The 27124-nt window shown below is 40.5% G+C and overlaps 3 protein-coding genes across 3 annotated transcripts in view; 1 reads left to right on the top strand and 2 right to left on the bottom strand.

Moving 5' to 3' along the window:
- Positions 1 to 1507: 1507 nt before the first annotated feature.
- Positions 1508 to 9016, bottom strand: LOC136430581 (uncharacterized). Its single transcript, XM_066421318.1, has 3 exons — positions 8696 to 9016; positions 8179 to 8366; positions 1508 to 7794 (listed from the first exon to the last, which is right to left on the bottom strand). The coding sequence occupies exons 1-3, from the start codon at positions 9013 to 9015 to the stop codon at positions 3395 to 3397; spliced, it is 4908 nt and encodes a 1635-aa protein (XP_066277415.1). The 5' UTR covers position 9016; the 3' UTR covers positions 1508 to 3394.
- A 22-nt stretch (positions 9017 to 9038) lies between these two features.
- LOC136429415 (uncharacterized) lies at positions 9039 to 12885 on the bottom strand. Its single transcript, XM_066419246.1, has 4 exons — positions 12015 to 12885; positions 10420 to 11003; positions 9190 to 9954; positions 9039 to 9107 (listed from the first exon to the last, which is right to left on the bottom strand). Exons 1-4 carry the CDS (start codon positions 12883 to 12885, stop codon positions 9039 to 9041), a joined length of 2289 nt encoding a protein of 762 aa, XP_066275343.1.
- A 1505-nt stretch (positions 12886 to 14390) lies between these two features.
- Positions 14391 to 27124, top strand: part of LOC136430584 (uncharacterized) — a 29206-nt gene continuing 16472 nt past the window's right edge. Inside the window, exons 1-19 of the mRNA XM_066421320.1 lie at positions 14391 to 14466; positions 14663 to 14814; positions 17788 to 17892; positions 19422 to 19469; positions 19931 to 19991; positions 20505 to 20538; positions 20835 to 20893; positions 21241 to 21630; positions 21910 to 21990; positions 22205 to 22368; positions 22634 to 22748; positions 22903 to 22946; positions 23319 to 23433; positions 23774 to 23879; positions 24544 to 24737; positions 25076 to 25149; positions 25391 to 25484; positions 25899 to 25984; positions 26421 to 26526. Of these exons, the coding sequence (XP_066277417.1) occupies positions 14708 to 14814; positions 17788 to 17892; positions 19422 to 19469; positions 19931 to 19991; positions 20505 to 20538; positions 20835 to 20893; positions 21241 to 21630; positions 21910 to 21990; positions 22205 to 22368; positions 22634 to 22748; positions 22903 to 22946; positions 23319 to 23433; positions 23774 to 23879; positions 24544 to 24737; positions 25076 to 25149; positions 25391 to 25484; positions 25899 to 25984; positions 26421 to 26526 (1983 nt within the window). The 5' untranslated portion in view covers positions 14391 to 14466; positions 14663 to 14707. The remainder of the gene's footprint in view (positions 14467 to 14662; positions 14815 to 17787; positions 17893 to 19421; positions 19470 to 19930; positions 19992 to 20504; positions 20539 to 20834; positions 20894 to 21240; positions 21631 to 21909; positions 21991 to 22204; positions 22369 to 22633; positions 22749 to 22902; positions 22947 to 23318; positions 23434 to 23773; positions 23880 to 24543; positions 24738 to 25075; positions 25150 to 25390; positions 25485 to 25898; positions 25985 to 26420; positions 26527 to 27124) is intronic.

The following is a 27124-nucleotide window of genomic DNA, read 5'->3' as shown; positions in this document are numbered from 1 at the left end:
ATAAGATAAGTAGATAATGAATAAAGCCTCCATTGAAGTTAAACATTTAATGTAAATTGCGACAGAAACAAGTACAAGAATAAATGAAGAGATTTTGAAATAAGAAAGTAACAATGATACCGATTTAAGCTGTACAATCATGTACAAGTCTTAGAGTATTCTTCACTTCTCTGTATTTTTGATGTGTAGCGGAGCACTATGTTTGTACAATAGTACGTACCTCGGCAAATTGTGCAGCATACGGAGTGGGTGGCTTTAAAGGCATTGTAATTAACCATACGCTGAGCCCCGGGCATAATTGGACGGCAGCAGTCAAAGCTTTGATCTCTTTCGCCTCAGCTACGCCAGATGTGACAACGTAACTAGGTTGTCTATTCACGAAGTCTTACTTTAAAGCAAAGGCAAAGAGCCGTCTGTATTCCACTCTATCATCATCTTCTTCTTTAGGTTGGGTATAGTCAACATCAACTTTTTGATGTATCATCATACTTGGAATAGTCAAGTCAAAGTTTATTGCATAACAATTGTAACAGGTACGATGTTACCTATTGTGAGACAAACCATTGTATAACACTACTGGCTAGTTACATTAATCTAGTACAATCTACACGTAGATTCTAAGCTACATAGTATTGATAATGATATCATACCCATGTTATTGCCACCAGATAACGTCATCGATAGATCACGTCACATGAAGCAAAATGGTACAATACAACGGAAGCTTGTTAAGTTGTTACCTATTTCAGTATCTACAAAATACGTAATATCCTCATACGTAGCTGCCTAAGTGGACCATCAATAATGAAGAGTAAATCTGAGGTTGTGACGCCCCTTGGGACATTGGGGTTAACATGTAGAGAAAATGGCATTGTCAGGGTGCACTCAGGTTGGCTCTATGGGAATGACAATGGAATGATGAGCACTTTTTAAAATTCAGTCACTTTGATTACAAGATTTTCCATTTACCTTACTCTAACCAATCCATATTGTTATTGGCTGTCAAATGGCGTTAGGAAGGGGTATGGATTCCATACCCCTTCCTTACGCCATTTGACATCCAATAACACTATGGATACAACTTACCCTATAGGAAACGACGATAGAAGCAGCTTGGAGTATGTATTCTCATGGTTAACTAACTGAGCCAATAGAAGAAGCTGGGGTCAAACACGAAGGCTGCTTTGGAAATTCAAACCCTTATCCTAAGATAAGGAATAGGTCAAAGGAAACTTACACTCAACCACACACACCCAGACGTACATACATACATACATACACAAACATACACGCACACAACGGCTTTCAGCGCATAGCTACTTTCTCAGGCGTGTCTTTTGCTTACATCAAAACAAATGATGGTAAACCTACTGAATATGCCAACACACAGACCCTCTTATGGTCATAGCTACTTGCCTGATCTTAATTAGAATCGATGTTAAATATGAATTAAATATATGTAATTGATATTTTCATTTAGGAGAAAACAGTAGAGACTCCATCCATGTAGTGACCTGCACTTTTTAATCATCCACAGAACATGTTAACATAAAAGAAGTTACAGGCTGACATCCCTGCCTGTTAGAAAATGGTGTGTTAGTACTAGATGTATGACACATGTACAGTTTAAAATATATATCCTTTTTTTAGTCAAGGCTATCAGGACACACGTATTCCATTCACCGGTGCTCAAAATCTACTGATCCAAAGTTTTGGATTATTAGAAACAAAGTTTAACTTATGCTGACAATGATTTGAACCACTGTTACTGTACCAGAATCACGTATGATAATTCCTGACTTAGTTTGATGTAAGAATTTTTGTGTGTAATTTTGTCTTCTGTTCAAGGTTTGCCGTAGAAACAACGAATAGCATCAATGTGGCCCAATGAAACAAATTTAAACCAGTTGTACTAGACAAGCTGCTACAAAAATAATCATCTACATGTTAAGGCTGGGTACAATTTTTTAAAGTTCACAATTACTTTTTTACGGGTAAAATCAACAAGAATAAACCGAACTTGACCTTGTTTTGCTGCCTTGGTACTTAAAAGAAAACAATATATTCAAAGACTGGGATGTACTCATAGCTTGGAACACAAAACATGTTTCTAAAAGTTAAAAATCTGATAGTAAAATAACGTATTTACTAGTAACAATTTAAAACTTCCAACATATTCAAAACGAGTACAGACTTTTTCTGTATATAAAATCTATCATGGATAACTTGCTCTCTACACTAAAATAGTACAATAAACTACATGTATGTCTAAAACAGACTATAGTAAACCAACCACAGCAACAGTTTAAAACAACAAACTTTTCTTAGAGTATATCCACTTTGACTGGGTGATGAAATGACTAATGTCAAACTGAAAGGAAAAATAATCTGAAACCTGATTCAACTGAGCTGTGCAAACTGAAAGTATGTTTGCATGCAAAGAAATGTTTAACGTTTGCAAAGCAATGTATAGCTATATGGCATTTTCTGACCAAGGTAGTGAAGTAGGTAACATAACATGTAAACGATAACAAGAATTAAGTGTGAGTTGATATGGTATCACACAGGCGTTCCAAAGTAATGATTACGGGATATGTGGGTATCCCAGTGGAGTTCCACCTCCCTCCTTTCACGGATTCCCATGTGTGATTCATCATCAGATAATCTATGTTGTATCTCTGAAAATGTACGTAGGTATCACACTTGCATTCCATCTTTAGGTTTGTAGGTATCCTACAGGTTTTCTGCAACAGATGCAGTATCCTTTGGACACAACAATGTCTCCTCCGTGTCTGTGATTCTCTTTTTGCCTCCTTTTGATTGTATTCCATTTTTTACGTTTTCTAAACTAAACTAAACTAAACTAAAATGTAGTCTTCTTTTGATTCATGATAATCTTATAAAAGCTTTCATGTCATCCTAACTCTAACATAACAAAGGAAGATCTGAGTATATCTCAATGCCTTTCTTAGATGTATCACAGTTGAACATCCAATCAGAATATCCCACTTGCGACAGTCTTCAACATATTTGACTATGTTGTAAAAAAACACCTGAAAAAGTCTGCCTGTGCTTCATCCAGGCACACATAGTTTGAAAAAGGCAGGTGTAAAAATTTGATAGCCCCAGGTAACCATGATTCTTCTGCAGAAAACTGTTATTCTGGACTTGACTATGAATAATGAATAAACCTGCTATGATGTACAAAATGTCATCAATAACCATGATTGTATGAACAGGCACTACCTCTACTTACAAAAAAAATACTTCTTTGTAAGAAAATATACCTGTCTTGGTCATGGACCTAAAACTTACTCTTACACTTAAAATATAATCTGAACAGAACAAAACATAAAGAAACGAGGCAATATCTTTTGACAACTTTTCCCCATGCTCATTCAGCTGCCACTTGATGATCTCCTTGATGATTGGTTTTCTTTAAATTAGAAGTCTCACTTCCTCTTGGCTGATCTCTGGTTCTCTTTCTTCTTGACTTTTCCTCCAATGTAGACAGATTCTTTCTGTTGCTTGGTTTTGTCTTCTTTGGATTCTTCTTCTCATCGCCTCCTGGTTTACCTCCAGTTCTTCTACCTCTTGGTTTCCCCTTTGATGTAGATGAGAACCTTTCATTGCCTTGAGATGGGTCACTCAAACTCCTGATGGGTTCTGTTATGCCATAAGTATGATTAGCAAAGTCCAGAGTAGTCTCAACAGCAGAAGTTCCTGTGCTGTAAGATGGTGTTTGCTGTTCCTTAGCATTTGCTGCCATGTCTTCTGCAGCTGACTTCCTTGTACTGCAACATGGTGTTTCTTGTTCTTCAGTATCTGCTACAATGTCTTCTGCAGCTGACTTCATTGTACTGTAAGATGCTGTCTGCTCTTCATCAACAGCTGCTGCAGTGTTGTCTGCAGTATAGTTGTTTGTGCTGCAAGATACTACTTGCTCTTCTACTGCAACTGCTGCAGTGTTCTCAGTCACACACTGGTTCCTGCTGTAAGTAGATATTTGCTGTTCTTTAGCATCTGCTGATATATTTTCTGCAGCTGACTTCCTTGTACTGGAAGATGCTGTTTGCTGGTTTTCAGCACCTGCTGCAGTGCTATCTGTAGAACACTGGTTTGTGCCGCAAGATACTTTCTCCACTAAAGCCTTATCATTCTGTTTTTCTGCACCAACTGCCTTTACTTCTGTGGTATCATCTTTACCAACACATTCTTTGCTTGAGGATGACACTGTCCATGTACCACCTCTGACTTTCTTAAATCTGACAGCTATCTTTCTTTTACATCTCTCAGCATTATGCTTGGCAGTTAACGTTTGCCTTTTCTGTGGCGTTGCACATCCCTTGATAGCTGCAGGGTGCTTTTTGGTGAAATCCGTCCACAGCCTCTTCTGTTCTGTGGTTGCTTGTCTGGATTCCAACTGGAGTCCGTAGCTGCTCCTGTGCACTATCATCCCTCGCTTCTCGTGGAAGTGACCGAGGTAGACGCTCACGCTGAAGAAAGCGTTGCACACCGGGCAGTAGATGTAAGAGTCCTGGGGAGTGGCACACCAGTGAGGGTACAGGTAACCCCAGTTGGTGAACGCTCCCCCTTTGGAGGTGTGAGACACCAACAGTGGAGAACAGTGCCACAGGTGGACTGTGCACTTTTGTGTTACATCTGACGTGCTTTTCTTGTATGTAACACAGTTGTCTGGTAGAATGCATGGTTGTGGTGAGTTGTTTGTGGAGAGATGGGCAGGACCACTGCCCTCTGAACATAATTTCATATCATCCTCCTTTTGGAAATGCAAAGACGGCTTAAGTGAGCAAGGGCTGCATTCCATTGTCAGATTTTCCTCTTCAACATCTGGGTCCAATAACTCCTCACCTGTGCTTGAAGATGCTTTCTTTGACTCAGTGTCTGAGTATGACAGTTTCCCCTTCATGATCTCTTGGATAGGGTACAAAGATGGCATGGCTTTATCAACTTTGCTGGCAGTATGCTCTATATGATCTGGCCCATTCCGAGGTGTGCACAACATTTCTGCAGTTTTCTCTTCTACCATGCCTGTTTGTTCTTCACTCACACTGAAGTCTGCTGCAAGATTTGGGCACACGTCATCATTGCATACAGCCATGCTCATCACTTCTTCTTGTACAGTCTGTCCTTCATCTTCCTCACCTACTGTCGTTTTATCCACCAGGGTCAAACTCTTCTCTGAGGGGACCACTTCATTCTTGTTCTGGTCCAGTGTTGCTGCATCTTTAGCATTTTCTACTACAGCTGTCCCCCTCTCTTCAACTTTCAAACATGTAAAGTTCTCGGTCATCACATCATCAGCTAGAGAAATGCCAGAATCTTCCATGATGCTCATAACATCTTCCATGTCCTCTTGAAATGTACCTTCCTCCATTACATTTTCCTCACACACATCCTGCAAACTTTCTCCCTCACTTTCGTATGGTATCTCCCATCCATCTGCAACTTCAATGCCAGACTCTTGCATGATACTCACAACTTCTCCTAAGTCTTCCTCGTCTTCTATGTGATGTTCCTCCATCATCATCACATCTTCCAAGCATGTGTCCTGCGTAGTTTCTTCTTTTGCATTGTACAGATCCTCCTTATTTTTGTCTGCAACTGATATACCAGACTCCTGCATGATGCTTAAAACCTCCTCCATGTCCTCTTCATCTTCACCCATCATGTCGTGCCTAGATCTTTCTTTAGCCAAAGACTCAAAGTCTTTCATCGCCACATAAGATGTTTTGGAATCCTCATTTTTGTCCATACACGTATCAGGTGGACTGATGTCTGATTCTGGCGAACTGTTGTGTTCATCAAGGCTGTCCACCTCCTTCATTGAGATGCCTGAGTCATGGTCAGCTGTGCATCCTTCTATCATCCCCTCAGCTTGGTCCTCTTCACAGCAGAACTCCTCTGCAAGTGAAACACAAGAGTCCTCCACTTTTCTGGCTTTCTCCACTTCATTACTGAACTCCGACTCTTCCCCATTACCCAGTCCCTCCACAGGACTCACTGGTGTTTCCTCGACCGTTTCAGAGTAACCCTGATCCTCGCTATCCCTGTTCTCTGTAATGTTGCAGGCTAGCTCTTCTCCCTTGTCATTGCAAACAGAGAAGTCCACTTTCTGCAGCCTTGTTCCTACTACTTTGGTAGTGATGTAGAAGGTTGTCATCTCTTGTTCCTCTGGGTTGGTACTTTCTGTTGGGAGATTTATGCTTTGTGAAGTACTCGTCACCATAGATGACCTGGACTCGTGCCTTCTCCTTGGAGACCTTCTCAGCTCTTCAGCAGGTAACCTGGATGTCTCCCCAGCAGTGCCCAATCTTCTGGAGTGTTGCTCCATTGAAGAACGTTGCTCCTCTGCTATTTCTGACTGTTCACTTTCGTTGGTGGTTTGGCAAGCGGTGCTGACCACACCATCACAGTGACGTTTCTTTGGAGGACTGCCACTTTCACCTTCGAGATTTTCTCCAGCCTCCTCAGTTGAGCAACCATCTGTTTGACACGTAGCATCCCTACAGGATCCTATCAATGTTGGGTTATGCACAAAAGAAGTCACACAGCCTCTTGGAAAGAGGTTGTCAGGTCCCAAACCACTCTGGAGCATGTTAGCTGCCACTGCATCTTCTTGCGATCTGTCAGTTGGATAATTCTCAGGATTGACAGACACTGTTGCTTCTGCTTTTCTTTTCCTCCCTCGTTTCCTCCCCACGCTATTTTCCTGCCCACAGTGAGCACACTTTGCCAATACTCTCTTCTTTCTCACAGTTTTCTGTGTTATCTTCTTGATCTTCTGGAAGGAGTGATAGAGCTGCTCTGCATCTTCTCCCCTGATGAGGTAGCAGTGGTTCGACCTCCTGTCGATGAAGCGGCAGTACGGCCGCAGGAACTCCAAGTACTCGCCTCGACATCGTATCCTGCTGATCTGGAGACAGTTGCAGCGGTTCAGGACGTACGACACTGTGTGGTTGTACACCGCATACGCGACTTCCTCCAGAAAGTAGAACTCCTGTCCCTGGATGGTCAGGGAGGTCACGTGATGTCCGGCCAGAGTGGACATTGAAGTGATGATGGTGGGCAGGAGTTCAGGGTGCGCCCTGTTGATGGTTTGAGTCACATTTGCACCAGGGATACAGTGGATAACCTGACACATAGCATTGCCCTCCTCATCTCTGATGTTCAAACCCGCCCCCTGGTGTACCACATTGTTCCTGCTTGCTACATCCTCTGGAGTGTCTTCCTCAAGTCCGCTGCACATCATCGCCATGGCAACTGCATCCATGCTTCCTGGAGAAATGGGAGGTTGGGCAGCATTCATTTCCTCCATTCTGGCGGGTTGGTGGCTGTTTGTGTCATGAGTTGTCACTGGAGCAGAAACTGTTGAAGTTTCAGCACTTGAGGTAGCTTCTTCCAACACCAGCAACTGTTGCAGTCTCCTTGCCCTTGCCCTTGTCATTATCCCAACTTGTAGGTCAAGTTCGGGACAGTCATTCTCACTTTCATCTTTGGCGTCTTTGCTACCATCTGAGGTGTCACCAATTTGACCACTGTTCTCTGTGTGCTGAGCACAAGGATTTAAATCTTCAGTATCTGTCGGGCCAATGAACTGGTCAGCACTGGTGGACTGTCCAGATCTCAGCACCATGCCATCAGTTGTGGTCAGTGTGTGTGTGTCCAGGTCTAACATTGTTGTTGGCTCCTCTTTATCTTGCTGATCTCCACCGCAGTCTGCATTCACAGCTGATAGGGCTGAGTACACAGCATTCCCCACTCCTGACATGCCTGGAGAAAACGAGGAACAACAATAGACTTTCTCCCCTAAAAAATTTTATTTTTTCAATGTATTTTATTTTTCAAAGTATAGTATCAGCACACATGATTCAATAAATATCTAACATAGTCAAATAACATATCCCTACATGTATATACACTGGATTCCATTATTTTTGCAGGACTTATTTATGATAGGAGTAGGAAGGTTTTTGTGGTGTTTAAGTTTGTGGTAAAAACGTTACACTGTAGCACAAAAACACAATGTCATATATGTGGTGTCATGATTTTGCTGTGGAGAGGTACTGCAAAAATACAATGGTTACCATAATTTGCAAACATTTCAAGATTCACAGTAAACTAGTACCTAGTCATACAATTCAGAACTGCTAGTACCTTGGGTCACTGTAGGTGAATCGGAGGTGACTGCTGGTTCAGGCTGTGTACTCCTTACTGCTGTCATGACTCCTTCCCCACCCCTCCCCTGGGTGGGATAGATAATGAACGGTCCCTGGTGGTCCATCAGGTCCCACAGGCTCACCTGACCCATTGTGGAGGCGGAGCTTGTTGCCATGGTAACAGAACTATGAATAGGATGATGCAAAATGGAAGTTGTCAGTGTTGTGATGTAAACAGAAGGATAAAGCAATAAATCAGATTTATACCTGCAAAGCCGCATTGCACTAATACTAAGCTACTTAAAAAAGCATCTGACATGCTTCACCTCAGTTGAGGATGACAAAAGAAGCAGGCTAATGCAGAAGAGTAGCTCCCTTCTCACATATGCATTCATTTCATCAGTTACTTCATACTTGTATTTTTCATTTTTGCCATTTTGAAAACAAACTTTCAACCTATGTGTAAAAACCATATTGAACCACTTAGATCTTTCTGATTTTCACTAGTGCTGTACCTGTTCTCCTTTCTGCTGTTGGTACCAGCAGTTTCACCATGGACAACCCCTCTCTTTTCACCAGGTGACCTTTCACCTTCACCTGATGGTTCTACAGATGCATTCTGATTCATGTCATCAGCCTGTCTCTCAAAACCATCAAGACCCTGACTGCAACTGTCTTCTAAAGACAACTTCCTTTTCTTGCTATCCAAAGTCTCACTGACTTCAGGACCATGGCTAGGATTTGTCTGCACGCCTTGTTGCTTGCTTCCTTGGTCTTCCTTTTCTCCTAGAAGAGCACCATCTCTCGTATCAATCAACTGGCCGATTTCATTCATCAGTTCACAGTTACCCACACTACTCATGCTGTCTTGACATTTTTGTTTCCCATTGCTTTGACTATTACCATGTTCACTACAGGGTGGAAGCTCTACTGACACAAGGTCATCTTTAACGTGACCGCTGCACTGGGAGGTATCACTCTCTGCATTCTTCTCTGCTCCTTCCAATACCTCCTGTATGTTAACATGAGCCTGTTGGACAAAGTCCAGTATGGCGTCACCAATGCTGGAGTTTGGGGACAGGTCCAGCTGGGAGAAGTCGATGTCTTTACAGAATGGGGAGTTTAGTGAGGATGAGCCACTGTTGTCTATCTGTTCAACCTCATCTGCATTCTCAGCATTTTTCTCCAAAGGCAAAGCATCCTGTTTCTGTTGCAGAGGAGACTGACCATGACCATTTACTCTTGTTGTGGTTTCTTCAACGCTGTTGCAGCTTGCTGTTTTTGCAGACTCTTCCGTGTCGTCAATGATCTTGTCAATTGCTGGAGATAGATCCTGAGAACATTTCACATCTTTCTTCCTTTGTTCTTCATAAATGTTGGCTTGTCCTTCATTCTGTTTCTCCATACATACATTCCTTTGGTCATCTTGTTGCAGTTCTTCTTCAGATGATTTCTGATTTTCAATCTCCTCTGGACCATTTTCCTTTTCAGGTTTTGCATCGTTCACATTTGGAACCAGTCGTTCTTGTAGATTTACATTTTGATCTTGGCCTTGGCTCTCTTCAACTTCTTCTTTGTCAAGGACTTCTTCATTATTTTGAACTTGGTTAGTGCTTGATGATTCAGTTTCAGAACAGCTAGATGGTATAGACTGCATCTCAACTTGATCGTCTTCTGTATTCTCAACTTGAGAAACTTTACACAAAGCTAGTGTTCCCAAAGCTGTTGGTTGTGTGTCACAAGACAGTTTCTTAGGTGACGTTGAAGATCTTGGCTGCACAGGAAATGATGTAATGTTTAATATAGTTGTGGTGTCCTTGGTACTTTGTAGCATTTTTTCTTTTGATGGTTCATGACTTTCAATCTCTTCTGTACCATTTTTCTTCTCAAGTTTTGCATCCTTCATATTTGGAACTGCCTGTTTTTGTAGTTTTACACTTTCATCTTGTTGGCCTTGGTCCATCTTTTCAACATCTTCTGTCTCAAGAAGCTTTTCCTCATTTTGAATTTGGTCACCATGGTTATCTGTTTTGTTTGAAGACAAAGTTTCAGAATAGCTAGATGGTACAGGCTGCTTCTCAACTCCATTGTCTTCTATATTCTCAACTTGAGAAACTTCAGAACTGCTGTTACACAAAGGTACATGTAGTGTTCCCAAAGCTGTTGCTTGTGCATTACAAGACAGTTTCTTAGGTGACGTTGGAAACTTTGGTTGAACGGGAGACAATGCAATACTCACAATAGTTGAAGTATCTTTGACTGGTGAGTGGGCTTCAAATGCCACAGCGCTATCTTCATACAACTCCATGATTTCCATACCCGTGCTTTCATCTATTCCTGCATCAACATGGGACAGTAGGCTGTGATGACCTAAGGTATCTTCTTGTTGCCCAACAGTGTGGTTTTGTACTTCCAAGTCTGACTGAGTGTCTTCATTCTTCTGTGTGGCATCTTTAGGGCTTACCAAAGATCCTTCCTCCACCAGCCTGGTAGGTTCAGTGTCCTTTATTCTAACACATATGCTGGCCAACACCAAGGCTACCTCTTGCTCCAACAAGTGATGTTCATATTCTTCATCAGTGGGAACAGTAGGCTGGACTCTTGTGCTCTGCTCCTCAGTTGATTCTGTGTCTGGAGAGTCCAAGACACTTGTGGTTTCCACCCTTAAGGATAGTAATGATTGTACAACACCTGTTTTCTTATAATTCTCTACTTTATCCATCAATTCTTCAGACAGTCCAGAACCTGGGTGGGCCTTTCCCCCCTGGCTGTCTCTTTCACACTGGGCACTGAAGGCATTGACGGTGTCAGCATTATCAGGATCTGTGCCAGACAAAGTTGGTGAACTGTCAGAACACTTCTCTGGAATAGCAGGTTGGAATGTCATGTTTTGCTTGTCAGTCGATTCTGTCTCTTTGGAATCCAAGACACTGTTTTCAATTCTCAAGGACCGTAGTGTATGTAAACCTGATTTCTCATCATTTCCTACTTTATCCATCAAATCTTCAGAGGGTCCAGACCGAGGAGATGGCATTCTTTCCCCAGTGTCTTTTTCACACTGTGTACTGTTGGCTTTGACGGTGTCTGAATCATCAGAATCTGTGCAAGATGAATTGTCAGAACACTTGTCTGGAACAGCAGGTTGGGCTACCATGTTCTGCTTGTCAGTCGATTCTGTCTCTTTGGCATCCAAATGATCCAAGACTCTTGTGGGTGAAATTGTGCTTTTAATTCTCAAGGAACGTAATGCTTGTACATCAGCCTTTTTATCATGTTTTGCTGGGGTTTTATCCATTGACTCTACAGAAGGAGATCTAGGGGAGTCATTTCTTTCCTTGTTGTCTTTTTCACACTGAGCACTATCAATCTTGACCATGCTGTTACTGTTACCAGTGTCTGTGTTGTGTAGGTCAGCTGAATCATTACATGCAGATAAAGCTGTAGGGCTGTTGGGAAGATTGGTAGCCAGCGGCCCTGTTTCTAGCTCAACAGACGGATCATTGCATGCCCCCATGGAACTGGAAGTTGTTTCCAAGCTGACCGCCTCACTCTTATCTAAAGCTGCAGGCTCTTCCCATTCAATGGTAGGACTGGAACGATTACTATTATTACCAGAGCTGCCCAAACCAGACTCTGAGCAAAGGAGAGTTAGTTCGAACGTATCTGTATCCTGTGAATATGCATCATCTAGTAAAGTACTGCTAGCAACTGGATCTGTTGCGGTTTTTGAGTCTGGATCTTCTGTGATGGCATGGAAAGGGGAGACAGTGGTGCTGTTTTCAGTGCTGAGGATCATGACTGAACTACAGGAACTTACAGATTGGGATTCTGCACTTTGCATGGAAGGATCTGGGCTTTTGTCTTTGTCCAGTATGGCTGCCACCTCGTCATCTAGGTCTGTTTCTGGAGCTGCCAAATCTTCATCCTTGTTAACCAGATTTTCTTTACCACCGCCACAAGTTTTACTGTCTTTGCCTTTGCCAGTCTTGCTCAGAGATGGGTCTTCTGTCTCTGAGACACTTACAACATTTGAAACAGTTTCCTGTCTAACCGAACTGATTCCTGCCACTACGTCAGCTTGTACAGAGTTGCAGTTGGTCAGGTCTACCAAACAGGGGCCTGCTGTTGTCACACAACACTGTTCTGTAGAACTTCTGACAGCCTCTGAACTTGTTGGTGAATTAATCTTGTCTCCTGTCTTGTTGATCAACCTTTGTGCAGTATCCTCAGATGCTGATGGTTCTTTATCCTCTTCTTCTTCAGTAAGATCTATTATTTCCAAAACTCCAGATTTGCAAGAGTTGTGTTCATATTCTCCTTTTTTCATGCTTGGATCTGGGGATGCATGTTTCCTCAATGATCTTTCCTTGCTATACGATCCTGTGACTTGCTGTGTGTCACCATCTTTGTCAGGCTCCAATTTTACTTCTGTACAGCTACTCTCCTTCACAGTTTGGTACATCTGTGCAACACCACTTGGCTTTGCTTTACATCCATGCAGCCTGTCCACACTAGATGTGGCACTTTCCCCACTACATGAGGACGGCCCTGACTCTGGGCTTCCATCCCAGACCTCCATCAATGATGAAACCTGTGTTCCATCCGTTGATTCAGAATCACTGCATTCTGAATGTATCTCATCGTTTTTCTGGATGTCATCTCTGGAACAGTCTGGATCTGCATCTGTTAGATCCACAACCTCCATGTTTTTTTTGTGTGTTCGATGTTCTAGCTATTACGTCAGGACTGGAAGCTTGCAACCACCCAAAAGCTCACTGTAGTGAGAACACAGATAAGGAAGCTGATATTAGGTATACCATGGGAAATCATATGTAAGAAGACAAAATATAGAGAATAGTAATGAAATATCTAACCAATATTCTGTAAGGTACTCACAGCATTTGCTTTAGCAGCGCGGGAAATTCATTTTTGGGAAAAGGTGCAGTGGCACAAGCCACCTAAAATTTTGTGTACACAGAAATAACATCTGGTGCACAACATAAAAAAAATAGAATGTCAGTAAAGTGGTAAGAGATGAAAAAGAGCTCTCTTGTCCAGACTTGCAGGCGGAATGCGGAAGCTGCTTTGAGGCACTCGCAATGTCCACATGTACACTGCCAACACAGCTTTGAGCTTTGAAAAATTTAGATAAAATCTAAGTGAACAGCTCCAATTCTGGGTGCACAAAAGTGCATATGCACCGATTTTTTTTAGCCCTGCTTAGAAAATGAATCATAAGTGCTTCTGAGACCATGCAAAGCCTCAGAGATAAAACTTTACAACAGATGAGTCATTCAGCACCAAGGACATAACCATGACAACCTATAGGTCCAATATAATGTCCTTGGGTGGACTTGGTTTTTACTTGATTGAACTATCGAAGAGAATGTACACTTTACTCTGTTGATCTCTAATCCATCAGAAATGCATGTTGCATGCAATCATTCATTTGACATTCAAAGGCTAAAAGTATAATCTTAGTGACATTTGGTTATTAAAACCTTTGTGCTTTATGATGAGAATTTTAATATCAGTGACATATTCAACTTTGGAGTGAACATTGTAAGATACAAATTATTCAATTCAGGATGCCATTTGAATTATAAGAGTGGAAATGATGTTGAATATGAATTTCAGACCCATATTATATTAAAGCAAAATGGGAGGAAATATTGCTGTAAGAAATAAATCATTACATCATTCGCATGACTAAATGATGTTATTTTTTTAGTTACGTAAAATATGTAAACACTGCTATTCAGTAGCCATGATAGAATATCCACCGACTAAACAAGCCAGAACATGTCACATCACATCAAAACAACTTGGGCATTCTTTGATCAAAACAATAATACGTCGATCCCAAAAGTCCCAATTTAAGGTAATAAAACGTTTTCGTCTTGAAGATACAATCATCATGTTGTCACAAGGTACCAATCTAAGTATCAGAGTTCATTCTACTAACGTTACAGTGGAATTTAGGCAATACCTCTTTTGAAACTTTCTGATCGAACTTTCTCACATCGCCACGCGCCTTCAAACTTGTCACATGTTTTGGGTCAAAGGTCAAATTTGTAAATTTTGACGTTTACAAAGATGAGAAAACTCTTTTCATAAAACGCAAAAAAGGACCTGTTATTATAATTTTTATAAAATCCATTATCACAGAAATGATTTTGTTTGTGACTGTCAACAAAATCGTCACGTGAACAGTCATATGACGATCAAAACAAAGATGGCGGGGACAAGTTTTCGTTCTAGTTGTTTGTCGCAACTTTCGTCTGACGTAAGTCGTTCAAAGGTCTTTGCCGTGTTCAGGTCAATTGGACCTGGTATGGAAAAATGGTCACAAGTTTTTCTTGTAATCTCCGTCGTTTGACAACGCTGCGGTTATAATTTGAACCATATGATTTGGACTGGGTAAGGGGGAGGGGGGCAAAATGCGGAAGTGTCCGCAGCTAACTATCGTATCTTATCTTTAGTTTTCGGAGTCATAAAACTGGCGAGCTGTTGACTTATGTGTCGCCATGGCAAGCAGAGACGTTGCAACACCAGTGAACGATGAAGATGTGAACATTTCCGCAGCCAAAGATGTCCTTGGAGCAAGCGAGGTTTTCTCTCAACTTCTTGCAAGGTACGGTACGACTTAAAATTCATGTTGGACCAAGGCTATTGATGACAGGGTGTTCCTATCCATAAGAATTCATTTTACAAAACTGACAGGATTTTTAAATAGAAATTTTTAGGGCACCATGACAGAATGTTTTAACACTTTTTTTGCACTATTGACAGGATGTTCCTGTTATAACATAGAAGTCTATGGGGAGAAAAAAACTCACGAATGAGACCTTAATATATAATTGTATTTTGACATTATTGTCATGACAGGATGACAGACATTTCCTTTGATACATGTAATATTGTGATTAAGGTGAGTAACACCTCATGATTCAGTGTCAAACCTAACCCTAATTCTAAGGATGATCCTGTAAAATTGTGCAAAAACAATAATAAAGAATGTCTCTAAGAAACAGAATGCCTGGGTCAGGGATTGAACTCCCGACCTCTAGCTTGCAAGGTCGCCACTCTATCCGCTGAGCCTTAGTAACCCCCTGAGCCGTTGCACTGATCCTTTGATTGGAGGTTAAAAACCTATTCCTGTGCTTCCTGTCGATAAGACTGTTCTTCGCTCAAATGACAGGATGTCAATAGCAGCATGCAGATATTGCTTTACTTTATCTGTTATAAAACCCTGACCATTGAAGCAGACATTTTATTGTTGTATGCTATAAAGTGTTGAACTTTGGCACCACTAGAATGTAATTAACCCCCTTTCCCAGTCTACCGCAAAGTTATGTCCCCACATCTGGTAGTTGTCGGTGCACCCAATAACACTCACCACAGTGCTATAGGACAGCGTCCTGTTAGATAATGACCGACAGTTCAGATGCCTAGAAAAAAAGGCAACATTTGAAAGTACCGTGCTTTGGACTCCTTGTTTTTGTATGAAGATACAATGCACATCAAATTGGCTTTTTATGCAGTCACAAAAGTCAGCATTTTGACGGGGTATGGAATGAAGTTACTGCAAGAACTGAACATGAAGTTGCATTCTATAAACATTGTAATGTTAGCAAGTGGTGGTAGGTTAACTTTTTTAATCTTCAATCAATGTTCGCACATCCAAGCCACCACCAAAATTCCTGCAACAGAGAATCATGTACCAAGCCCATTGGCCTGATTCAGAAGGATGGAATTATATAAGTGACAGGCTTTGAGAACTATATCTTATCATAACTAAAAAGAAGAAGGAAGAAAAGCTACTAACCATACAAAGGGGAACTTTACAAGTTGACTTACCTCAAGTTGATAAGCAATGTATGAAAGAGTAAAGTTGAACACCTGCATGCGCTTAGCAGAAGTCCCATGCAACAGCTGATTATAATACTGCAGCAGGCTTGCCCTGACTTCTAAGTCAAGACAAAGAACTCCTGTTACAAATCAGTATTAGCTGTCAAAGCCGAGAACTCAAGGGCCTTGCTGGGTCCCTATTCTTAGTCCCAAGGTAGTAGGCCCACTCATTTGAAACAACTCCTACACATTCTTGCAACCAGGCAAATGTAAAGGTTGTCAAGACTGGTCAAGAAAGGCTGATTGATCTCCCTGAGAATATTAAGGCATGACATGCCATCAATCAATTTGATACAGGAAACTGTAGAATATAAGAGGGCCTGCATGGGGTGGTCCCGACAACGCTCTACGCTAAATTCGGAGGGCCGGCTACGTAATACGCTAAATTCAGAAAGCCTCCCTACGCTCTACGCTAAATTCAGAAAGCCACCCCTACGCTCTACGCTAAATTATGGAGTGGTCGGCAACGCTCGACGTAAAATCAAAACGGCCGATTACGCTCTACGTAAAAGGGGCATGCAGGCCCTCATATAACCTCATGGCACAAAACTGGTACACAAGTACTCTCCAAGCAGAGGTTGGACTCCGGCTGGTCTTTGACATGTTTTTACTGAATTTTAGGCATGTACACTCTCGAGCTTGGACATGCTGTAAGGGATTGCATTCGTCATTTCGGATGGTGTCATAAAGCCGGCGGCCCCCTGTATGAGAGAGCTTCGGGCGTAAGCCTCAAGCGTCAAACCTTGACGTAAAAGAACTCAACAGTCACACTTATCGAGAAGAGTAGGGGTGACCCGGTGTGCCTGGCCAAAAACGTGAGCCGTGGCGAAGCCGCATTGCACTACCACTAGCTACTTGAAAAAGCATCATGCTTTACCTCAATTGAGGATGACTGCTTAACCTTTACGTTTTGTCAGGCTTTCTATTTTGTCCCATTTTTATGTCACCAAGCCATTAAAGAAAATGGAACAACATGAAAGGCCTGACAAAAAAGCCTAAAAACACGTCAAAAACCAGCTGGAGCCAAAGCTCTGCTTGGAAAGTAGTACACAAGGCACTACTAGTACAGTTAACAACCTGGATGAAATGTAGCAAACTCTTGAAAACCATCCTGCAGAGTTTGCAGATCGATCCAAGAAAGGAGAGGAAGGTGTGTGAGAGAGGCGAGAAGAGTTAAGACAAGAACAATTGTCATTCTTCGACCACGTCAACAAAATAGATGGCAATATTAGCAAATATCAAGTCTAAAGACGTGTACACTGGAGCCAATGACAACTAGCATTGTTGAGATGAAACTAATTACACTACAGAATGTTAAGCTTTCAAAACTCTGCCTAACTCATCCATGTCATCCTGGAGTCAGAAGGCCTCTATTCAAAACTCTTCCTCTTTTTTTTCAGCTATTCCCTGTAAGTTATAGTCCTGTAGATGTCAACTATTCATTTCTTCCCTCTACAATAATATGATTGGTCAGGCCAGCCCTCAGGCCAGATTATCTTGATATTTCGTATGTGAGCAGGACCTCGAAATGATTAGATTTTGGGCGGCCGGGCCCCCTATTGGCTTGTTCTGGTACTGCAGTGAAGCGTCCGGTTTGATATCTCGTGTTCTGGACGTGCTATGGCCATGATTTTTGAGTGGTATATAGCTCTTGTTGCTAACTGTAGATTCATAATCATATTTTCCTTTTCTACAGTGAGACAGATGCATGGAGTCGGGAAGAAGGCATGGGCATGGTAGCTGACCCGGGAACAAGTGGGCCCTGGGAACAAGCTGCTGGAGTAGGAGGTCAGCTTATACAGTAAGTGTTTTTAAACAGTTTCTATGAATATGGAGTTTAAGTGTTAATTGGATTAGTTGATGGGAAAGAAGATAGTGTCTAGCAGGCTTAACACGTCACATGACTAATGGTGGCCAATCAGGAGTCATGATTGTTGCTACAACAATAATACATGTATGTGAAGTGTTTTGTTGTCCAGAAATAAATTTCTGTGATTTTGATGATTGACAAAGTAGCTACATGCATTAGGTCAGGAGCATTGTCATTTGTTACATAAGATTAAGAGTTTTGCCAGTTTCATACATCTCAAGCTTATGGTATGTTAGTGATTTATAAATTTTTTTCCTCAAATTCAATCTAGGTATGTATATTTAGAATATGCTAGTGGTGATAGTCACACTGTTTGTAGGACTTAGCTAAAAGATTACCACCCTCCTTCCCCCATAATGTAATACATGTAATATTACTATGTAGGTACAATATGTTGTATACAATGTATATCATTCTCGGTGTACATGTCTTATAATTGTCATCATTTTAGTATCTTTGCCAGAAAGTGTTCAGAATCAGATACCATCTTAAAGTGTGTTTTTTTTATATCAAAACCTTGTAACAAATCATTATTTATCAAAGATCATAAATCCTATGACATCTTTAATTTGTTGCATTGTGAGATAGACAGATACAAAATGTTCTTTGAGTTTGGCAGCCAACATCAACCTGTTGATGAATCTGAATATGTAAAAAAGTCACTGTTTATTCTTCCTGTAGAAGTAAAGATGTATGACAATCATTTTTAGGGAAACTCTAACTTTCGTTTTCAACTTAACAGGTGACGCCAGCCTGTTATGCTTCTTCTGTTTTGTTTTATCATGTCATTTATACTGTGATTCTAACACCTAACCTGATCCTATACATTAAATGTTACCAAAGTCCAGTAATTGGCACACTAAATATGTGTATGTTACACTCAACAATTGGAGATTGTTTGCCATGGGGCAACATAGTGATTTATGCATGCAGGTACTTACTAATAACTAACTAGAATCCAAAGGTGACTGTCCTCTACTGCCCTGAGTATCACTACTGGTCAAAGGTCACAGCTGGGTTCTATGTACACATAAGAACTGTAACAAACAAAACATTATGAATGTTCATTATAACTTTGTAAACTACTGCAAACTTTGAACTGAAGGACAGAAGTTGTAGAATAGATTTGTTTGATGAAAACACAATGCACTTTTAAATTGTGTGATAGGATATTCAATATTTGTGTCTGGCCTGTGGTCATTTGTCTCTGTTGGATTACTTACACATTATCAAGCCTGAGAACTAACCACCATTTCCTTTTTCAGGCATTGCAAATGTTTCCATTTGAAATCACAAATTTAAAGTTTTTCCTACTTTGTCTACTTTGTGTGATGTGATATTCTATAAAGAATCGGCTACGTTTTAATTACATAATTATTTCTTTAACCACAAGACTCTGCAGGTGTCAGTGGCTTTCCCATGTGTAAATAATCTCTTTCTTTCTCTTTGTCATTGCATAGACATGCACAGACCTTGAAGAACATTCACAACTACTTTAAAAACCTTGAGTAAGTGTATTCCTTTATTTTTATGATGATCTAAGGGTCACTTGCAAATCCTAGGCCTTCTTCGTCTTTGTTTTAAAAACTAGTAAAATTGCAACATGAAACAAAGGTCAATTTGTTGACCAAATAAAAGGAATGCTGACGTAGCTTTACTCTGAGGTATACTATCATTCCTGGATTGACGCTGTTATCCAATTAAACATCTTAGTCTATTGAGAGCACTAGATGATACTTCATGCAAGTCACTATGAAAACTGGACATTCAAGGTATGATTTAATTGATAGTGTATTGGTTAATGGTTCTATTGAAAATAGGTCATGTATGTTTTGCCAACGTGACGCCCTGGCTCACTGGTCACTATATGTTTGATTTGGCAAGTTAAGAACAGGTCGTATAGATATGTGTTGAGGTAGTTTGCAAGGTGTGTCAAAGTGTTTTGTATTGTCCTTTTTCTTCCCTGCAGAAGTCGACGTTGTTGCATGAGTTTAGCAGGCAGACAGACCGTCTTCAGCCATATGAGAGTAGTGAGTACATTGACTAAGTCTATATTTCTTTCTGGTATACAAGGTCACAATTGTATTGCATAGATGCAAGGTAAATTGTTGCATGCAAGTATTTGAGTAGGTTATATGTAAGCATGCAAGTATTTGAGTAGGTTATATGTTCTTGCTGTACCGGGTCACAAACTTGGGTGATGTTGTGAGCTGTCACTCCTGTGTTTTAGGAGAACATTAAGCTTAAGAACATTAAAGAGTGCACCAGACTTTGTAAAAATGACTTGAGGTGTGCTTCAGTATGAGAAAAGATGTGTGTATGTAAAACCTGCAGAGGCCCAAATCAAAGAGGTACATATATGGAACGAGTGACAGTGACACGCCATGTGACAGTTACTGGTAGTCTTGTTAAGATTTAGCTACCAGTTTTCAAAGTTTGTTAAGCAAATTCAGTATTTTTTGGTCAGATTTTGTTACAGTACTTCTTGTCTTATAAAATGTATAGCTTTGTTTTACCAAAATAGATAATTTTCTCTTATTCAGGTGAAACAAGATGGGGATGGCAGTCTAGAGGAAGGTCAGCAATCTTTTTAATCATGTATGGTAAAAAAATATATTGGACAAGCAAATAGAACACATGTTGATATATGTATGATTGAACTTTGACCCAACTGACCCCTTTTCTTCAGTGTATTTCTCAAGCCTTTGTTTATTTACTTGATTGTTTGATATCAATTGGTCATGTTTAGATCTCAGAGAATAAAAGAGGTGTATGATGTTTAGTAATACACAGTTTGTATTATTGAGGAAAATGCCTAAAAATGTAACATTAGCTAAATGCACTGATCAACGCTTTCTTGTCACCGTATGTAGGTGCTATGTCAGCAACAAAAGGGGGAGTCCGCATTTCCCATAGACACCTCAGTGACAAGGTAGGGTAACATTGTGTCAAATAACTCTTTACTTTCATCGTACATTAACATACATTTAGACAAGATTAACATTCTTTTAGCAAGTGTGGTCTCTTAGGAGAATGGGAGCTTTAAGTTGACCTGCCCTACATTGGCAAGAATCTTTGTCAATATTAAATTTGAAAGACATGCTCATTAGAAGTCATGACACCAAATAACAGGTTTATTTCTAGATGACTTGTTTCTTATAGGTATATTTGGAAATTTTTATGATTATTATGTATTCTTCTTCTCCCAGATTTGAATATTCAAACAATCCCTGCTGTGTTTGCATACTGCTACGTGTGTGTATTTTTCACCCCCTCCAGGAGTTTCGCCTCTATAAAGTTGCCCTGGTCTGTGCCCAGTTTCCGGTGCTCAGTGCCCCTGACCCCCCATCCACACCCCACACCCCTTCCCCCTCATCACAACGTAAGTTCCAGTTCCCCCACAAGCCCACCCTCACCCCCATCCCCTCCTCTCCTCTTCCAAACTCTGACCCCCAAACCCAAGGGTCTGAAAGTCAAAGGTCAACACGGAAGGGGTCAACAGGTCAAGGTTCAGGAGGTGGGAGTTCGGACGAGGATAAGTTGACGTCTCCTGTGCAGCCTGAGGCCCTGTGTGAGTTGGTGAGGCAGGCGTTTGGACTGAGCCAGGAGAGACATCTGCAGTACACACGACTCATAAGGGACGAAACTAACACCAAGTCTACTGCTAAGGTAGGGGGAATCAACATTACATCACAAGCATTCAAATGATGTGTCCAACTAATGTATGCATTGAGGTGACCTGGTTATGCAATATTGATACATAGTGAAACTGACAAGGTGTTTGATTTGATTACATATATTTGATTTAAAGGAGTAACTTTTCTAGGTCTAATCTGAAGTAAGGCAAGAAAATACTTAACAATCTTTGCACAAGTAAGAACGGTTTGGTAATCCTTAGAATACTCTAAAACGGTACATAACTATATCATCTTCAAACTTTTGTTTTAGCTGCTTGTGGAGGAGCTTGTTGGACAGCTGTCAATCCTAGAAAACAACAGCCATCCTTTCTACAGTCCTCAGGCCTTCCTGGTAAGTACAGCTAAGTTTGTCCTTGCCATACAAATGTCTTCATTCTATTCTGAGCAAAAAAAGTGATGTCAGCATCTAGATACATAAATATTCTATTTGAGTTGGTAATATGTTCTTGTAGACTTAACATCAAAGCCTCCAGGCTTCTTTAAATACATTAATATTGTATTGTGTTCAATCATGTAATTTACCTTTTTATTTCTAAACCATACAGAGCAGGAATGCGTACGACTTTTGGCAGCAGGGCGAGCGGCAGAACATCACCAGACTCATCGGCAAGTTCTGGCACTTCTCCCTTCCACCTCCGCTAGCCTCCACACACAAATACCTGAAGGACCATCACACAGACTACAAAAACCTCATGGCTAAACTCATCAAGTAAGGCACACCTGTGATTGGTTGACTCACTTGTAAAATAGAATCTTGTTAAATATACAAAAATGCTTACTTTTCAAAAGTTGGCCATGGAAACCTCATGTCATTTCAAACATTGCAAATGCTGAATTCATGTGATTATAAACCCCTGTGGCAATATACATAAATTATATGCATGTAGCTATTGTTTAAACTGCTAGAAAAACTAGCCTGGGCACAGTAAGGTTTGAGCTTTATCAAATTCAGTACTAATTGCATTTTCTTCCAGGTATGAGGACGCCTGTAAGGAGGACCTGAGCTCCTCAGGGTCTGACAAACCCCAGAGTATCCTGTCTTCAACAAGCAAGAGACTCCTCAAGGAGTTCTCTCTCAGATATGGAGTGGTAAGATACTGTTAGCTACCATCATCAGTTGGTCAATCCCAAAGATATTTGATCGTAAAGTGTTCATGTTTGTTTTGAATTGTACTTTTGAATGGAATTTCAGCCATAAGGTCAACTTGCTACAACATGCCTCGTTCTCTGTTTCATTTTACAGGGGGAACTCTTCAGTAGGATTGTCTACCTGGAACATCTCACTAAGTAAATCAGCTATTACTTTATTAATTAGAATAAGATTAAATGAAATGACTATATGATAGAATGTATGATTGTGACTTTCATCAAGCTTGCCCGCTCCAAATCTTGCAGTACCATCAGTGAACATTATGCTATATATACATGTATGTTGAAGCAACTGAAAAAGTCGGAATGTAGTTTGTTTGACATTACTCAAACTGCTTAACAGGAGATTACATCAACATGTATTTGCATGACATTGTGGTGTATGTCAGAGCAAAGCAGAATATTCGAACCTGCTCTTATTTTAATGCAAACGATGTAATGTTTGTAGTCCATGGAAGTGTGAACTCATCAATTGTAGAAAAGGATTTTTTCCCTTTACTCTATCCCCAGTAATCTGGAGCAGAGCTGGGACACATGGTACATCCAGCATGTGACGGAGTCCCTGAGTAAGATCATGGAGATCCTACCTGTCCACGCTGGTACCATGGTTACCGTCAAGCAAGAGGTCAGGGGTCAACTCAACATGCTGATTTTCAGTGGCATGATTTAAATATTTCAATAACAGTTACTGGGAATGAAATGTTATTTAAAATGATGTTATGCAAAAATGATGTTGAGAAATGTACATAAGAATCCTTTGACTGATGAAAGCACAAGAGTCTAGCCTGAGATTAAATGATATAACTTCTTTTTAAAGGTTGACTAAAAAGGCATTTTTCTGAAGACATTAGACTGTATTGTACATGTGTTTTATAAATGAGAATTTCTTTGAATTATAGATAATGCCTGTTCCAACCCCACAATATCACTTCAGCTTGTTTTATTTGACTCGTGTGGCTTTACAGCTAACAGTGTTGGAGAACTCAGTGATGCTCCTTCATGGCCAGTGTGGCAATGCCTTCACTCGCATCAAACGACTCTTCAAGGAAAACAAGCCGCCACATGCTGTTGGTTAGTATGGATGCCTTGCTGTCTTAAACCTCAAAGACACATTTTAGAATTAAAGAATCTGATTCATTTCCATGTTTTGAAAAACTCTTTGACTGATTCACAGAGACTAGAGGAAAACAAATGATTTTACTGTCTTTGTCCATGACGATACAGCTCATTTCCATTTGACAAGTCCTACATGTATTCCTTGAAGAATGCAAATCTGTCATTTTTTTTTTGATTTGTGTCAAACACTGTTCCCTGGAAAACACATTAATTTGAAGAACACAATTCTGTCACAAGAATTCCAAGTTGTATTGTAATGTGTGCCAAACCTTACACCTCAAGCGCAGGGAATATAAAAATTGCCATGATTTGTGATGTGGTACAAAGATTATACCTCAAGGAAAACATTTCCTGTCATGGAAACATGTAATTCAATTTTTCATGGTATCGTTATACCTCAAGGAACACAGAACTGCCATGACATGTACTTGTAATGTGATATGAACACTGTGACTGGAGGAACACAAACTTGCTATTACTGGTTATTTGTGTGACGATCTCTATACCTTGGGAAATACAGAATTGCCATGATTTGTAATGTGGGACGAACACTCTACCTGGAGGAACACAAAATTTTCCATGGATTGTAATGTTTGATGAATGCTGTACCATCCTACAGCATCTCTGATTGACCTGCTGGAGGTTGTGTTGAATGTAAAAGAGCTCCTGACTGGTCGTAAGATGCGGGGTGTGAAGCAGTGGCTGGTCCAGTACGCAAAGGAACGTCTCGCCCTGAGCTACGAGAGACACAAGACACTGGCTCAGAATGAGCTGAAACTGCATACCTACGGCCCAGGGCTCTCTCCTAAACTGGTAGGTCATGAAAAAGAGATACAACAATCAAACAATCTTTCAAGAGATTTTTCACTGACAAACATAAAAGAACTCAAAATCCTTTAGATGATAAATGAGGCACAATCTCCTCTAGCAAACATTAGTTGAAAAGCTACTTAAGTAACAATTATTCTGCAATCTGTAACTGACAGATGCAGTGTAGCCAATGTTTAACCCCTCCAGTATATAATATAGTACAATGAAAACATGAACAATTCTTATCTAGTAACAATGTAATAATATAATAATTAAAAGTGTATTGTAAACAAGATGTACAACTTGTCTTCAAGTATGTATGTGTTGTATTTTTTCTGCAGCTAAACATCTTGTTGATCAACATCCGTGATGAGATACATGATTACAAGGAGAACTTTCAGCAAGTGTTTTCCAAGTAAGCACACTTCTTGATTATCACGCCTTTGATGAAGTTCCAAGTTTATTTCTTTTTGCACCTTACAATTTGATCGGATTAATCCTAGTTTTATTTCTTCTGAGAAAAGCACATCAGGATATTCATAAAAACTTGCTTACAAATACAAAATCAGGTTTACAAATACGGTTACTCCTAATTCTGGTGTTTTGTACCTAGAACATCTTGTAGCAGATGAGTTTTACATATTTTTTGATCTCAGGTACTTTGACATGGTGCAGCTGGCAGCTACAGAGTACTACAGCTTCTTCATGGAGGACGTGGTGACTATGTGTGAACAGGGCCTGGGGTCTCCTGTAAGTATTCATCATTATCATCCTCATTGCTTTTCTGTTCACACAGTTGGAGACAGGCCGTCATTGCTTTCCACCTCGCTCTGTTTGCTACTGCCCGCTGCGCCCCTTTTTATCAAGGACATTTGTACTGAAAAATCATCCAAAATCTTTTAGTAGGGTAGAATAAACCTACCTCAAGCCCCTGTCACGCAGCAGGAAAATAGCTTGCCTGTGTGCTCTGAAGGACATTTTCGGCAGCAACACAGCCAGTGTCTTCTCAATCACTGCACTATTACTAGAGATCTACAAATATTAGCAGGTCACCAAGCTCCTTCCGATATACGTAGTATGTTTTGTGCTGAAATTGTTTTTTCCATTTTGTTTAATGTTGTTGGATGATATTGTATAGGACTAATCTTGTTCATGTCCCCATAGGACGTAGAACAGGATCGCCTGATGTTGAGCCTGGCTTACCGACTGAACCAACTGGATGAAGACCTGACCAACTACATACACCCGAGGTACTGCATAGGGCATATAGTATACAGACACAAACTATTAGATGTTTGAGAATGATTTATCAAGGAAGTAGTAGGAAGTAATAGACAAGGAAGCCATTGCCTTAACTTTGCATCTGTGGTATTGAATTAGAATTTAATGGGATATAGAAATGGGATATACAGATTATTCAGGCTATCTAGAGCAGATTGTCTAATGGAAAATGGGTTAATCAGAATATACTGGTAAACTTGTGGGAATGATTCTTTCTAATGACTGACTTGATTTTCATCTGAAGAAATTTTTGGATTTAATTTCCAAAAAAGGTTTCTTCGAACTTTTTCTGAAACTTGTGCATAGACTGTGAGCGACCAAGCATACTAAGTATAAGGAAAGTTATGTACGTTGGTATTAGTGCCATACAGCACAAGTTCTTATAATGTTTTCTTTCCTTCTCAGCCAGCAGCGATGGCGGCGCTCATTCCTCAAACAGGCCCTCCATTGGCTGGAGGTGATGAAGGAAGATCTACAGACACTGGTGGTGCAGGCTGTGGGGGCTGACAAGGTGCAGACACCTCTTTCTTTTCTTTCTTTTGTAACGAATCATAAATGACACAATAGTTCTGTACTTGGAGGTGATAGATATACTAGTTTGACTAGCTAGATGATGGACTGATTTGTTTTAGATATGGCACACTGGAGTGTACTCCCATCTTTTGCCTCAAAGTAGTTTAAGTATGACAGTAGCTACCTAGCCAACAAGCAATATAGAAGAATAAATGGAATTGCCAATCAGCACCAAGGAAAGATAAAGTGAACACCCAATCACTGCTAAAGAATGTTTAATGACACAGCCAAGCAGCACAGTTCAAGGCTTAATGGGATTGCCAATCAGCTCCAAGGAAAGAAAGAATGGATAGCCAATCAGCACCAAGAAAAGAAAGAATGGATAGCCAATAAGCACCAAGGAAAGATAGAGTAGATAGCCAATCAGTACTAAGGAAAGATAGAATGGATAGCTAATCAGCACCAAGGAAAGATAGAATGGATAGCTAATCAGCCCCAGAGAAAGATATAAAGGATGGCCAATCAGTGCCAGAGAAAAATATAAAGGACAGCCAATCAGCACCAAGGAAAGATAGAATAGATAGCCAATCAGCGCC

This window comes from Branchiostoma lanceolatum, chromosome 3, assembly GCF_035083965.1.
Source record: "Branchiostoma lanceolatum isolate klBraLanc5 chromosome 3, klBraLanc5.hap2, whole genome shotgun sequence".
Lineage (NCBI taxonomy): Eukaryota > Metazoa > Chordata > Leptocardii > Amphioxiformes > Branchiostomatidae > Branchiostoma > Branchiostoma lanceolatum.
Note: the sequence above shows the minus strand (reverse complement) of the source record. Positions and strands in the feature narration are given on the sequence as shown.

What these genes read in the sequence shown, in the direction of transcription:
- LOC136430581 (XM_066421318.1), bottom strand. Translation starts at nt 9,015, where the DNA reads ATGAATGAAATCGGCCAGTTGATTGATACGAGAGATGGTGCTCTTCTA. An exon ending in AACAGCAGAAAGGAGAACAG is followed by an intron (nt 8,367 to 8,695) that starts GTACAGCACTAG and finishes TCCTATTCATAG; the next exon opens with TTCTGTTACCATGGCAACAA. An exon ending in TTCACCTACAGTGACCCAAG is followed by an intron (nt 7,795 to 8,178) that starts GTACTAGCAGTT and finishes CGTTTTCTCCAG; the next exon opens with GCATGTCAGGAGTGGGGAAT.
- LOC136429415 (XM_066419246.1), bottom strand. Translation starts at nt 12,885, where the DNA reads ATGGAGGTTGTGGATCTAACAGATGCAGATCCAGACTGTTCCAGAGAT. An exon ending in CCCAGATCCTTCCATGCAAA is followed by an intron (nt 11,004 to 12,014) that starts GTGCAGAATCCC and finishes TGTCTGGCACAG; the next exon opens with ATCCTGATAATGCTGACACC. An exon ending in TCAAAGATACTTCAACTATT is followed by an intron (nt 9,955 to 10,419) that starts GTGAGTATTGCA and finishes TTTCCTGTGCAG; the next exon opens with CCAAGATCTTCAACGTCACC.